Source organism: Emys orbicularis, chromosome 10 (genome assembly GCF_028017835.1).
Source record: "Emys orbicularis isolate rEmyOrb1 chromosome 10, rEmyOrb1.hap1, whole genome shotgun sequence".
Taxonomy (NCBI): domain Eukaryota; kingdom Metazoa; phylum Chordata; order Testudines; family Emydidae; genus Emys; species Emys orbicularis.
In genome coordinates, this window is record NC_088692.1 from 90,482,382 (window position 1) to 90,494,821 (window position 12,440).

Consider the following 12,440-nt stretch of genomic DNA (forward strand, 5'->3'; position numbering starts at 1 on the left):
CTGTCCAGGGCAGGGGGTGGATGGGCCCAGGGCAGCTCTGTCTCTCTGTCTGGCATCAGCTGGGGGCAAGGAGCCTGTGCAGGCTTGGCCCTGCCCTGCAGCACTGCCCCCAGCCCGCCGGCAGGAACAGATGGCCAGGGCTGGCCAGAGCCTCCCAATCCCCCGCTAATCCCATTGAGGAGCAGCTCAGCTCGGCTCCCGCTTCGCACTGGCCATTCAACAGGGACCCGTCCAGGAAAGACGCAGCAGCCTCAGTGCAGCCCCTTGGGCCTCTTCTGGGCCAGGACAGCCCCTTCCCACTGGGGCTGGTGCCAACAGGAGACGTCCCTGAGCCTGCCTCCGTGCCATCCCCGGAGGAGCAGCTGGGGCCGGGCGCAGCCAGCCATGTCCCTCACCCAAATGCTGAGGCGCAGCCACCTCTGCAGCTGCCTCGTGAACTCGCTCGTCTACCAGGTGAGCCTTGCCCCAGCACCCCTTCCCAGGCCACTTGGGATGCCTGGCGCAGCCCTGTGGCCTCCCTCGGAGACGGTCGGGCTGTGGAGCCCACTCCCACTGGGGCCGCCATCCTGTGGGGCAGGGGCCTGCTACCAGCTTGGCCCAGCTCCCCACTTGAAGGCAGTTGGGGCCTGTGAGTCCGTGTCCGCACAGGGCTGCCCAATAATCCCCAGGCCCGCGGCGCAGCTCAGCGGCCTCTTGGCGCACACCGTGGCTCTGCTGCCCCCCCAGCACCGCGGCGACCCCCAGAGCCCCTGTGGCCTACACCTCGCCCTGGGCAGCCGGGACGCAGGCCCACGGGTGTGACTCCGCTGTCTTTCACCCCCCAGATCTGCTGCTGTTGCGGCCCAGCCCCCTGTGGCTTCTGCTGCTCCTGCTGCCCCAGCATTAAGGTGTCCACAGGAAGCCGCATCCTCTACACCCTCTTCCACGTCCTGGCCTCCGCGGTGTGCTGCCTCATGCTCTCCCGCACCGTCTCCGAAGCCGTCAAGGAGAACGTGAGTGGCGCCTGGGGAGCCTGGCTGCTGGCCCCCGTCCTGGCGTAGGTCTGCTCTGTCCAGCTCCCCGGGTATCGCCCTGGCTCTGGGCCCGGCAAAGTGAGCCCCGAGGGGCAGGTGTGGCCCTGCATTGCCCCAGGCTGTCTCGGGCAGGCGGCTGATCCGTCCCTGTGATTTCCCCCTCTGCAGGTGCCTTTCTACGCCCTGCTCTGCGAGCACCTCCCCCGGGGCATGGACTGTGACATCCTGGTGGGCTACTCGGCAGTCTACAGGGTCTGCTTCGGCACCGCCTGCTTCTACCTGGCGCAGGCCGTCTTCCTGATCAACGTGAGATCCAGCAGCAACTTCCGCGCCCTGCTGCACAACGGGTAAGAGACGCCCGTGCCATGGGCCTGCCTCTGCGCACTGAGCTGCAGCTGGCCCCAGCGGGAAGGACGTGGGGCTGGGTTGGGGGCTCCCTGACTTCTGACCTTGATTGCAGGTTCTGGTTCCTGAAGCTGCTGATTCTGGTCGGGCTTTGTGCAGCAGCCTTCTTCATCCCTGATGACCGATTCCTGCAAGGTACCAACCAATGGACACGTACCCAGCACCATCCTGGAGCCGGTGCCGTGGGGCCTGCCCCACCAGCACAGCCAGGAGAACAGCCGCCTTCGGTTACTACGCCCTGGGGCTGGATGGGAATCGGCGCCCCTAGAGGGGAAAGGCCCCTGCCCCCCTGAGCCAGCCAGTCCCCTGCCCTGGGGCCGGATGGGAGCCGGTGCCCCCTAGAGGGGAAAGGTCCCATTCCCCGCCCCCCTGAGCCAGCCAATGCCTGCCCTGGGGCTGGACTGGAGTCAATACCCCCCAGAGGAGAGAGCCCCTAGGGTCACTGCTGGTCCCTGCTCCCGGGCCTGGCTTGGGGCTAGAGACCTCAAGGCATCAGCGCAGGGAACTGGGGCCTGGCACATAGCCCCACTTCCTCCAGGTCAGCGGCTTGAGCTCACTCCCCTTTGTTCAGGACTTAGAGATGGGAAAGGCCGAGCAGCCAGCCCAGAGCCAGTGCCTGGCCAGTCCCTGTTGCCGGCTCTGGACGCTGGGCAGGTGTCCTGTGTGTCCCTCGGCTCCAACTCGCCCTAGTGAGCTAGTCCCCCCATGAGGTTCACCTCCTGACTCAGCTGCCCAGGCCCCTCCTCCTGGCAGGGAGGGGGTGTTATCTGCACGTGGGGAGGGGCTGGGTATGTGGCATGGCTGGGTCCTGGTGGCTCTGTACGATGGGCAGGGATGGGCTCTGCTGGGGCCAGGCGTGTGTCTGACCTTGCTCCCTCTCTCACTGCTTCACCTACTGGTAGCCTGGCACTACGTGGGCATCTGTGGCGGTTTTGCCTTCATCCTCGTCCAGCTGGTGCTGATAACTGCCTTTGCCCATACCTGGAACAAGAACTGGTGAGTCCGCTCCCCTGGCGCACGGTGGGGTGTCCTGGGGCTGGGCCATGGGGGCTCTTCCCGGTACCTTTTTCTAGCTCCTGCAGCTGTGGTTTCTCCCGTTGCCTCTGGGAGTTTGTGCCCCGCAGGGAGATGCTGTATGCCTGTGCCCTCCCCACGCTGCTAAAGATTTGCACTAGCCCCTCGCTCAGCCTGTTCCCTCCCCCTGCAGGCTGCTGGGCGCGTCCCAGGACAAGCGCTGGTACCTGGCCGTGCTGCTGGCCACGCTCGCATTCTACACCATCGCCTCCACTGCCGTCTCCTTCCTGTACAAGTACTACACCCACCCGGCCGGCTGCTTGCTCAACAAGGCCCTGCTCACCCTCAACGTCAGCCTGTGCGGGCTCCTGTCCTTCCTCTCCATCACGCCCTGCGTGCGGCTCCGTGAGTGCCTTGGGTGGGGTTCCTCCCCACTGAGACGCTGCCTGCCCTGGGGGCTGCCGCTCATCTTTGTAGCCCCTTTCTGGGCGGGTGGTTGTAAGCAGGGCCTGGACTTTCCCACCTGCCCCCTGTCAGCCATAGCTCTGGATTGTTGCGTGAGGCGCACACACACACATATGGTGTCAGAGCAACACCGTGTGTGCGCAAGTGACACTCTGTGAGTGCAGCCGTGTGTGTGTGTGTGTGTGTGCAAACAACGCCTTGTGTGCATGTGCAAGTGTCAGTGTGTGCTGTTGAAATGGATCTTTTAATGCCCACAGCTGGGCAGATGTTTACTGGTACCAGTGAAGACCCGGCTACGGTATGGTTACTGCACAGTCATCTATTTGAGAGAGAATCACACAGACAGTTAAGTTTACATGGTTACATCCTTTCCTACAAGCCTTAGCTTCCTAAGCATAAACCCTCAGTAACTGTGTTAGCTCTACACAGTATCCTGATTGGCAAACAAAGCAGGCATATCTACCCCTTCTAGATGAAGACTTCTCTTCTTTCCCCTCTCAGGTACTTGGTCTGTCCCCGGAAGCAGAGTCTTGGTCACTCTGAGCCCTCTGGTTCTAGGATCTTGCAAAGGTCCCTCAAAGCGGGGTCTCAGTTACACCACCGACTTCTGTCTCACAGTTTTGATCCTCTTCAGATGTTAATTGGGGAAATTAGTCTGACTCATTTACTTTGCTTAGCATTTATACCTTTTGTTCTCCAAGGAGTCACATGTCCCAGAAATCTGCCTCATAGGCGTTTATTACTGGTATAATCTAATTAATATTTTGGAAGGGATTGCAAAGCGGACACACAGACCAGAGCTCAACCATCGTTTACCCTCTCATAAGTCATTCACTTAAGCTCTTAGCATGATGTTATCTAAAAAGGGTCATTTTTGACCCAGGTCAGTTTGCGCTAAGCCCACCGATCGCATGATTTTACGTGTTCTTTACTTTGTGAGCTAGTGTTCTGCTGGTATTCCAAAATTCGGGGTTAAACACACACACGCCCATCGAGCCGTTATTAACCATTCCAGTGCAGTTTCAGCACCTCCAGTAATTTTCCACTCCATGCTAAGAGAATTCTGCTCCCAGAATCCTCTCGCAAGTTCAGACCTGCCAAGCCGTACCAAACTCCTGCTTGCCACATTCATTCATATCAATCACAGCAATTCATCATAATTTGGCACCGTCTCAACATATGCAGGTGTGAAGCCACATTCATGTGTACATGTGTGAACAATACCATGTGTGAGCGACACTGTGCAAGTGATAGTGTGAAGCCACATGTGTGTGCGTGCAAACTCTGTGGGGAAGGAAGTGTAGCAGTGTGTGTGCAGGAGCGACCGTGTGTGTGTGTGTGTGTGTGTGTGTGTGTGTTTGCGAATGACACCAGGTGCATGTGTGCGAGGGACGGTGTGTGAAGTTGTGCATGTGTGACCAATGCTGTGTATACGTGCGACAGTGTGTGCGAGTGAAGCCATGTGCATGTGCACAGGTGCGAGCGTAGCGTGTGTGCATGCAAGAGATGCTGTGAGTCCCGCATACCCAACCTCTCCCAGCCTGCCTGAGCCCTGCATGGGGGGCTGGGCAGTGGGTTCTGGGGCTGCTGGAGGACTGGTGTAAGGGGCAGAGCTGGGAGTGGGGAGGGCTGCTCTGGCCAGTTTGGGGCTGTAGCTGACCTCTGACCTGTGGGAAAGCAGCTGACTCTCCCTTCTCCTGCAGAACAGCCCCGCTCCGGCCTCCTGCAAGCGTCTATCATCAGCTGCTACGTCATGTACCTCACCTTCTCGGCCCTGTCCAGCCGCCCACCGGAGAGAGGTCAGTGCAGGCTAGAACTGCCAACTTTCTACTCACACAAAACACAACACCCTTGCCCTGCCCCTCCTCTGAGGCCCCGCCCCTGCTCACTCCATCCTCTCCCGCCCCCATTGCTCGCTCTCCCCCCACCCTCACTCACTTTCATGGGGTTGGGGCAGGGGGCTTGGGTGGGGGAGGGGGTGATGGCTCCGGCTGGGGGTGCGGGCTCCAGGGTGGGGCCAGAAATGAGGAGTTCAGAGTGCAGGAGGGAGCTCGGGGTTGGGGGTGTGTGAGGGCTTTGGCTAGGGGTGCAGTCTCTGGGCTGGGGATGAGGGTTTGGGGTGCAGGAGGGTGCTCTGGGCTGTGACTAAGGGGTTTGGAGGGTGGGAGGGGGATCAGGGTTGGGGCGTGGGGAGCAAGGACTCCAGCTGGGGGTGTGGGCTCTGGGGTGGGGCGGGGGGACCTTTTTTCTGTCACGGGCCATTGACCCACAGAAAAAAAATCAATCGTGGGCCACTCACCTGCCCGGAGGGACGCAGAGGGGGGTGCAATGTGGACCGGATGAAATTAACCACGGGGCCGGATCCGGCCTGCGGGCCCTAGGTTCCCACCCCTGCCCTACGCGTAGGAGTCAGAGGGAGGACATGCCGGCTGCTTCCCGGGAGCTGCGTGGAGTGGAGGCTAGCAGGGAGTCTGCCAGCCCTGCTGCGCCACCAACCTGTCAGTCAACGGCCCGGTCAGCCAGGACCCCTTTTCGACCTGATGTTCCGGTTGAGAACTGGACACCTGGTCACCCTAGTGCAGCCCTATGCACCTGCCTCGGAAAGGCAGCCGGGAGCCCAGGCAGGGATCCGGCCTGCAGCCCCCTCACTGCCTGTCTTGCTGTCTCTCCCCACCCTGCAGTGCTGTACAAGGGGCAGAACCTCACCGTATGCTTCCCGAGCGTCAGCAAGGATGGGCTGCAGACAGAAGACACCACAGTTGCCATCCTGGGAGCCACCATCATGTATGCCTGTGTTCTCTTGGCGTGGTGCGTATGCTCATCAGCTGCTCCGGTCAGCTGCAGCTGTAGGGGCTGCCGGAGGCAGGCTGTGGGGGGTGGTTCCCACAGACCCTGGGGCTCCGTTTCCACTTCAGAGCTTCTGAAGTGTCATAGATTGTAAAGCCATAAGCCCCCCCCCCCCCCCCCACCACCATCCAGTCAGCACAGGCCAGAGGCCCTCCCCAGCCATCCCTGCGCCCCGCCCCTCACTGCCAGCTGGGCTACAGAGAGTCGCCCAGTCAGGACTGAAAGCCTCCAAGTGAGGAGAATCCACCACATTCCCAGGGACCTTGTTCCTCCCTGGCGCCTTTTCTCTAGCCTGGCTTCAGCTTCCAGCCCCTGGATCTTGTTCTGCCTTGGGCATTATGTTAAGCAGCCCTCTGCTCTCCGAAACCTCTTCGTGTGAGGGTCCTTCCAGACCGGGAGCAAGTCACCTCGTAACCGTCTCTTGGGCAAACGAAACCCGTTAGTGCCACTCGGGCTCTGGCTTTGCCAGACCTTCCAGGCTAACCCCGGCGACGTGAGTCAGTCCTGGAGGGGCAGTGGCCAAGCAACGGCCAGGGGCTCCACGGAGTGTGGGTGACGTCGTAGTGGTGCTGGCACCATGCCCAGGGAGTGCTGCTGCCTCTCAGGATAGGAGACAGAACGGGGCTCCCCCGCTCACCCCATTAACCTGCCGTGCAAACAGCTAGTGAATAGCTGATAGCCCTGCTCTCCTGGCCTGCCGCCTGTTTGTTCGGAGCCAGTGGGTACGTGCAATGATGCTGCATGCTGGTAAGCGTAGGGTGGCCCACAGCCCCTTAGTACAAGGGACGTCCCTTATTTCCTCCTCTCTGGACAACAAGTTGGGGAGTTGCTGAGTGCTGCAAAAAGCAGCACGAAATACCCCAGCAGACGGAGGGGATTCCTGCTTAGTATTAATGATGAGGATAACAACGGGAATAATAGTGTTTGGAGGGGGGGGCGCATCCCTGGCAGCAGCACAGCGCCCCCTGGCGGTAAGTGGGATTGTGCATCCCTGGCAGCAGCACAGCGCCCCCTGGCGGTAAGTGGGATTGTGCATCCCTGGCAGCAGCACAGCGCCCCCTGGCGGTAGGTGGGGGTGGCGCATCCCTGAGGGCTGAGTAGACTGTCCTAGAGAATGAATTACTGCTGAGTTACAGATTCTACCTCTCTGTTGCTGCTGCAGTAACGAGGCCTCCTACCTTGCCGAGATGTTTGGGCCCCTGTGGATGGTCAAAGTCTATAGCTTTGAGTTCCAAGTGAGTAGGAATTCTACCTGCGCCTGTGGGGGTCCTTGTCCCCATACCCCATATCGTCCCTCTCTCATCCTCACACCCATTTCAGCTTCGCGCCCTGTCTTGTCCTTGTCCCTCATCTTCTGCCTGTCTGCAGGATGGGCTGTCCACCCCAGGACAATCCCGTCTGAAACCCTAGGCACCTTCCTGGCAGCTGCTTGTGCCATGGCGGCTACACTGCTATTTTTAGCATGCTAACACGCTAGGTCTACCCAAGCTGGAAGTTACGGGAGCTGGCCGTGTGTAGACATACCCACAGTGAGACTCCCTGATCCCATGGCGTGCAGTCTGACCCCAGCTAGCCGACAGCAGGCGGGGGACACAGACAGTGCCTAGGCCAGGCCAAGGAGCTTCCGTTTTCTTTGCATGACCCACTATTAGAAATGAAATGTCCTTTTGGAGCTGAACCCCCCAGCTCTGCCTAGGAAGCAGTTCTGTCCCAGACAGCCCAGCCCAGTCCAGATGAAGTTCCACCCTGGTCTGGTTCTGATTCCAGCCCTGTAGCAATGTGGCTCCAGCCGAGTCCCAGGGCTCTGATAACTGTTTCCGTTCCAGCTGCCACAAACCTTCTGTTTTTCTTTACAGAAACCCTCCTGTTGCTTCTGTTGTTCTGACAAGACAGGGGAAGAGCTGGAAGGTGAGTGCCTGGGCTAGGGGAGGTGGGACGGGCCTGGGGAAGGTGCCCTTAAGCAGCATGGCCTGGAGTAGGGGCGTGGGTCCTGAGGAAGCATGGCTTTTGGGAGGTGGGCCCTCGGGATGCAGGCCCTAGGGTGTAATCTAGGAGTGTGCTGTCCTCCAAAGGGTGAGTCTCAGGTATGGAAGTGTGGCCTGTAGGGGCAGGTTCTGTTGCATGGCAAGTGTCCCTATCAGCAGAGCACATGGATCACACACGTGGATGTGTCGTGGGGCTGGCCCCACTCACAGTGTGTGCAGCAGCGCTTTCCTCACGATGGGAACAGCAGGAAAGCTCATTACCTTGTGTGTGTGGGGGGGGCAGACCTGTGGACCACGCCCCCCCCAGAACCTGAACCAGCCCCTTAGTAAATAGTGAGATGGAGCCGAGCAGAAAAGGAACCTCCATCCCTGACAGAATTCCTGGGTCTGGAGTTAAGGGTGTGAGTATCCGAGGGTCCTGCACTCCACCCCATCAGCCTGGTAGCTCCCTGGGAGCAAGTGGTAGGGCTGTAGGTAACCGGCTGTGACGGTGCTGCCTGTGGGAGCCAGCTGAGGTCACTCAATCAGGGTGAACTGCAGAAAAACCCCAAACGCTGGTGGATATTCCAATACTTAGATTTACCAACCAGCCCATAACAGCTTCTATAGTACCTCACTGGTTACTCAGACGTCCAAACCACTCAGTTCCCTTAAAGTGCCCAGCCTCAGGCCTCCACCCAGACACACACGTCAGATATGATGATGATTATTGAAAATCTTATCTCATCATATAAAAGAAAAGGTTCTTCCGATCCCAAAGGATCAGCCACACACCCAGGTCCAATTATAACTTGGATCTTACCCAAAATACACGCTATAGCCAATCCTTATTAACTAAGCTAAAATTTATTAAAAAAGAAAAGAGAGAGAGTGCTGGTTAAAAGATCAATAGACAGACAGACTTGAATTCAATTCTTGAGGTTCAGATACATAGCAGAGATGAGTTTGTAGTTGCCAAAAGTCCTTTTAGAAACAGTCCATAGGTTATAGTCCAATGTCCATATTCAGGGTGGCTCCAGTCAGTGACTGGGGATCTCAATCCTTGTGGCTTAAGGTTTCCCCCTCTTGAAACCCAAAGCAGATCTGAGATGAAGCAGGATCGTGTCCCAGGGTTTTTATACATTTCTTGCAGCCTTTTGGCCTGAGAAAACAATAGGCTTAACTCTCCTTCTCCCAAACATCCTGGCAATTAGCACAGGGTAATTTATCCATTAAACAGTTCAGATACAGGTTACCACAACCTTCAAAGAGACATAGAGACAATAATACTATTTCACTCAAGTGTCTTCCTAAATGTTAATATTCCTTTTTTGATCTTTGAATCAAAGCTATAGCAATAGACAAGACTTGTTTGCTTATATCACAAGACCTGAGCAAACACCTCCCCTTCTATCTCTAACAATGCCGGCTGCATTTCAAAGCTCTATTCATTTACAGATCTTCCTAACCAGTCTCTAAAGTTTGGCCCTGGGTCAGGTCAGTCTAGGAGTTAATTAACTCTTTCTGGCCCTGTCACCTTTCAATGAGATATTATAGCACACTCCTAACATCACACTGGCTGCTCTCATTGGACTCAGAGCGGGTATGTGAGCGGGAAGGGTCACTGCGGGCGGGGCTGTAAGTAACCGGCACACTCATTGGACGCAGAGTGGGTATGTGAGCAGGAAGGGTCACTGGGGGCGGGGCTGTAAGTAACCGGGCACACTCATTGGACGCAGGGCGGGTATGTCAGCAGGAGGCGGGGCCTGCAGGGGGGCAGAGGATCATCTACAATGAGCATGAGCACGTTGTTTACAGCTACTCGACCTTCCACTTCGTCTTCTTCCTCGCCTCGCTCTACGTCATGATGACCCTCACCAACTGGTTCAGGTACGGCCCTTGCCCTGCTGCATGGCCCCAGCCCGCCTGGCACGTCCAGCCGCCGGGCCCCGGGTCCCAGGGCATCTACCCCCAGGGGGTGGAGCAGCCTCTCCTTTCCCCAGGCTCGTCCTGCTCTGGCTCCAGGCTGTGATCTCAGCAGTGCTTGGGAGGGCTCTCAGGAGCAGCCAGGCTGCCCCGGCCACATCCCCCCTGCTCCCGCCGCCAGGCTGCCCCTGCTGCTGTCTGGGCTTTGTGCCTGCGGCAGCAGCCACATGCATCCTCCTGTCGCCTCTGCTCCAAGGCTTGCAGTTTGGGGGTCAACGCCCCCCAACTACTAAAACATGGGCAGGCATGGCTCTCCTGGCCCCCCCGGTTCTGGTGCCCATGGGCCCCCAGAGTGTGGGGGGCCAAATATTCTCTTTGCCAGGTTTAATCCGCTTTGGGCTCCCCCCTGCCTCAGTGTCTCTTCTCTCCCGCCCACCAGCTACGAGAATGCGGTCCTGGAAACGACCTTCACACATGGCAGCTGGTCGACATTCTGGGTGAAGGTGGCCTCGTGCTGGGCCTGCATCCTGCTGTACTTCTGGCTTCTCCTGGGCCCCCTGTGCCGCTCCGGCTTGCGCCAGCGCCGGAGGGGCAGCCCGCCCCTGCGCATACTGCGACGCCGGCGCCCACTCCAGCGGATCAGCGTCTCCACGTAGCCCCTGCTGCTGGGACTGGACAAGGTGCTGTCTGCTGGGCCGGGCAGCTGGCTGCAGGGCTATGGAGATGGAGGGGCCGGGGGCAGGGCCCAAGCAGCCAATTCAGGATCAGGGGGGCAGGGCTGCCCTCCCTGCCTGCCAGCCGTGACTCTGGACTGGCTCCATGTACCGAAGAGCCTGCAAGCACGGCACCCACCAGCCCTGCTCTGCCTCTGCCTTGAGGATGACCCACCCCGGCTTCGTCCCAACCACGGCTGTTGGGGAGTAGGAAACTGCTGAGAAATTCAAACAGGATCCCAGATCAGGCCCAGGGCCGCCCCCAGGCAGGAACTCCCCCAGCGCCAGGGGTCCGGGGACATTGCCCCAGCATGGAGTCCCCCAACCATCGTCAAGGAAGCCTTGGCCGGAGAGCTGGCCTTCAGGGACCTCGCACAGAACTGGCTTGTCTCGAGCAGCATCTGCTAGTCCGACCTGCCCCGCTCTGGTCCAGCTGGGGGCTCCTCTGGCAGAATGTCTTTCATGTGCGGCGTGTGAGGCCCAGAGCACGGGGCAGTGGCTGGGCTATCGCCATGCCCCTCACACCTCAGCTGCAGCTCCTGCTCTGTTGGCCTTGAGAGGGCACCTGTAAGGCTCTGCCCCAGCCCGCCTGCAGGTGCTGTGGCCTGGCTGCCCCCCTCCTGTGACTGTCCTGCTTCCTGGAGCCACACCAGCCTGCCCTCCAGTCATGCAGTGCAAGGCGAGCGGGACTGTAAATCACGCCTGGTGTCTGTTTCTACATAAAGCCCTGAGCTGAGCCTGTGTGGAACTATGTGTGCGCCTGCAGGCCCTGGCTCAGAGGCCAGCCCCCCTCTGGCCCCCCAGTGCCTGCCTGGAACCAGGGACCTACCCCAGTGCCCATCCCCACCCCGCTGCTGTTTGCCTGTGGGACGCTGCAGCCGCTGGGGAGGCAGGGTCAGCACCTCTGCAGAGGGCCTTGGGGGTTGAGAAATGGGCTGGCTAGGCTGACCACAAGGCACGGGCAGTGGGAGCTGGGGCCTGGCAGGGCCCTGTAGGGGGGCTGTGCTGGTGAAGCTCTGTCTTGGTGCACTCCTGGTTCAGGCCTCACCCGAGCTGGCCCTCGGTGGGCCTGTGGGGTGCACAGCACTGTGGGGCTCCAGCAGGGTCCTGCCCAGGGTGCATTGGGAGCTGATCTGCCTCCCTCCCTCCCGAGGGGTGCTTGCAGTGCCCTGGGCCCACGTGTGCTGTAGGGAGCTGCTCTGGTAGGCTGCTCTCACTTGGCTGTCACAGCAGCTCCCTGAGGACCCTACCCCAGAACAATGCAGGGAAGACACCACATGTGGGTCACAGGCTGCCCCTGGCAGCAGCCCCGTTGCCAGGCCTCCAGCCCCGTTGCCAGGCCTCCAGCCGCAGCCCCGGGCAGCGCCCCAGGCCTCACAAAGCCCTCGTGAACTGCTTGATTTTGTTCTGCCTCCCCCATGTTCTGTAGCGGGCAGGAGACGCAGAGGTGGTGCCCACACACCCTGCTCCACCCCAACGGGGAGCCCTAACTTAATGCCGCTCGGCCCTTCCTGGATCCTGGGCACTGCGTCAGCTCCCCTCCCATAGCAGCCAGTTGGGAATTGAGGCTGTAGGCACTGCCTTGTGTCTCATGCTCAGAGCTGGCCACAGGGGCTGGTGAACCGTTCCTGGCTCATGGTGCAGGGTGTTTGCTGGGGGGCAGGGAAACAGCCCCACGTACCTGCTGTCCAGCTCCATGGTAGTGGAGGGCGGTGCTGGGCAGGCAGCCTTGTTGGGAGCAGGGGGCGGCCTGGTCCCAGCTGGTGGCTCTGCAGGGCTCTGCGAAGCCAGAACTCTTAGTCAAGCTCCAGGTTCTGGGGCAGGAAGAGAACGGCCGAGGGAGAGCAAGCGCAGGGGGCTCCCAGACCCTCTCTGACCCCCAGGCAAGGGCACCAGTGTGTGTGTGTGTGTGGGGGGGGGCTATTCATGCTCTAGCACAGCCTGATAAAGGGCCCCGGAGAAAAGGCACAGTACTGGAGGAGGAGCGGGGTGCCAGGGCTGGGGCTGGCCCTGGAGGGGGAGGAGGCAGGGTGCTGGGGAAGGGCTCAGTGTTGGGGGAGGGTGATAACTTGTATGGTTAGTTGCCCAATCAC

The 12,440-nt window shown here is 59.6% G+C and overlaps 1 protein-coding gene across 1 annotated transcript; it reads left to right on the top strand.

The window, feature by feature from the left end:
* Positions 1-384: 384 nt before the first annotated feature.
* Positions 385-10,290, top strand: SERINC4 (serine incorporator 4). Its single transcript, XM_065412831.1, has 12 exons — positions 385-453; positions 825-992; positions 1,182-1,360; positions 1,474-1,553; positions 2,321-2,414; positions 2,626-2,837; positions 4,601-4,696; positions 5,579-5,705; positions 6,907-6,979; positions 7,601-7,652; positions 9,448-9,598; positions 10,074-10,290. Exons 1-12 carry the CDS (start codon positions 385-387, stop codon positions 10,288-10,290), a joined length of 1,518 nt encoding a protein of 505 aa, XP_065268903.1.
* The last annotated feature ends 2,150 nt before the right edge of the window (positions 10,291-12,440 follow it).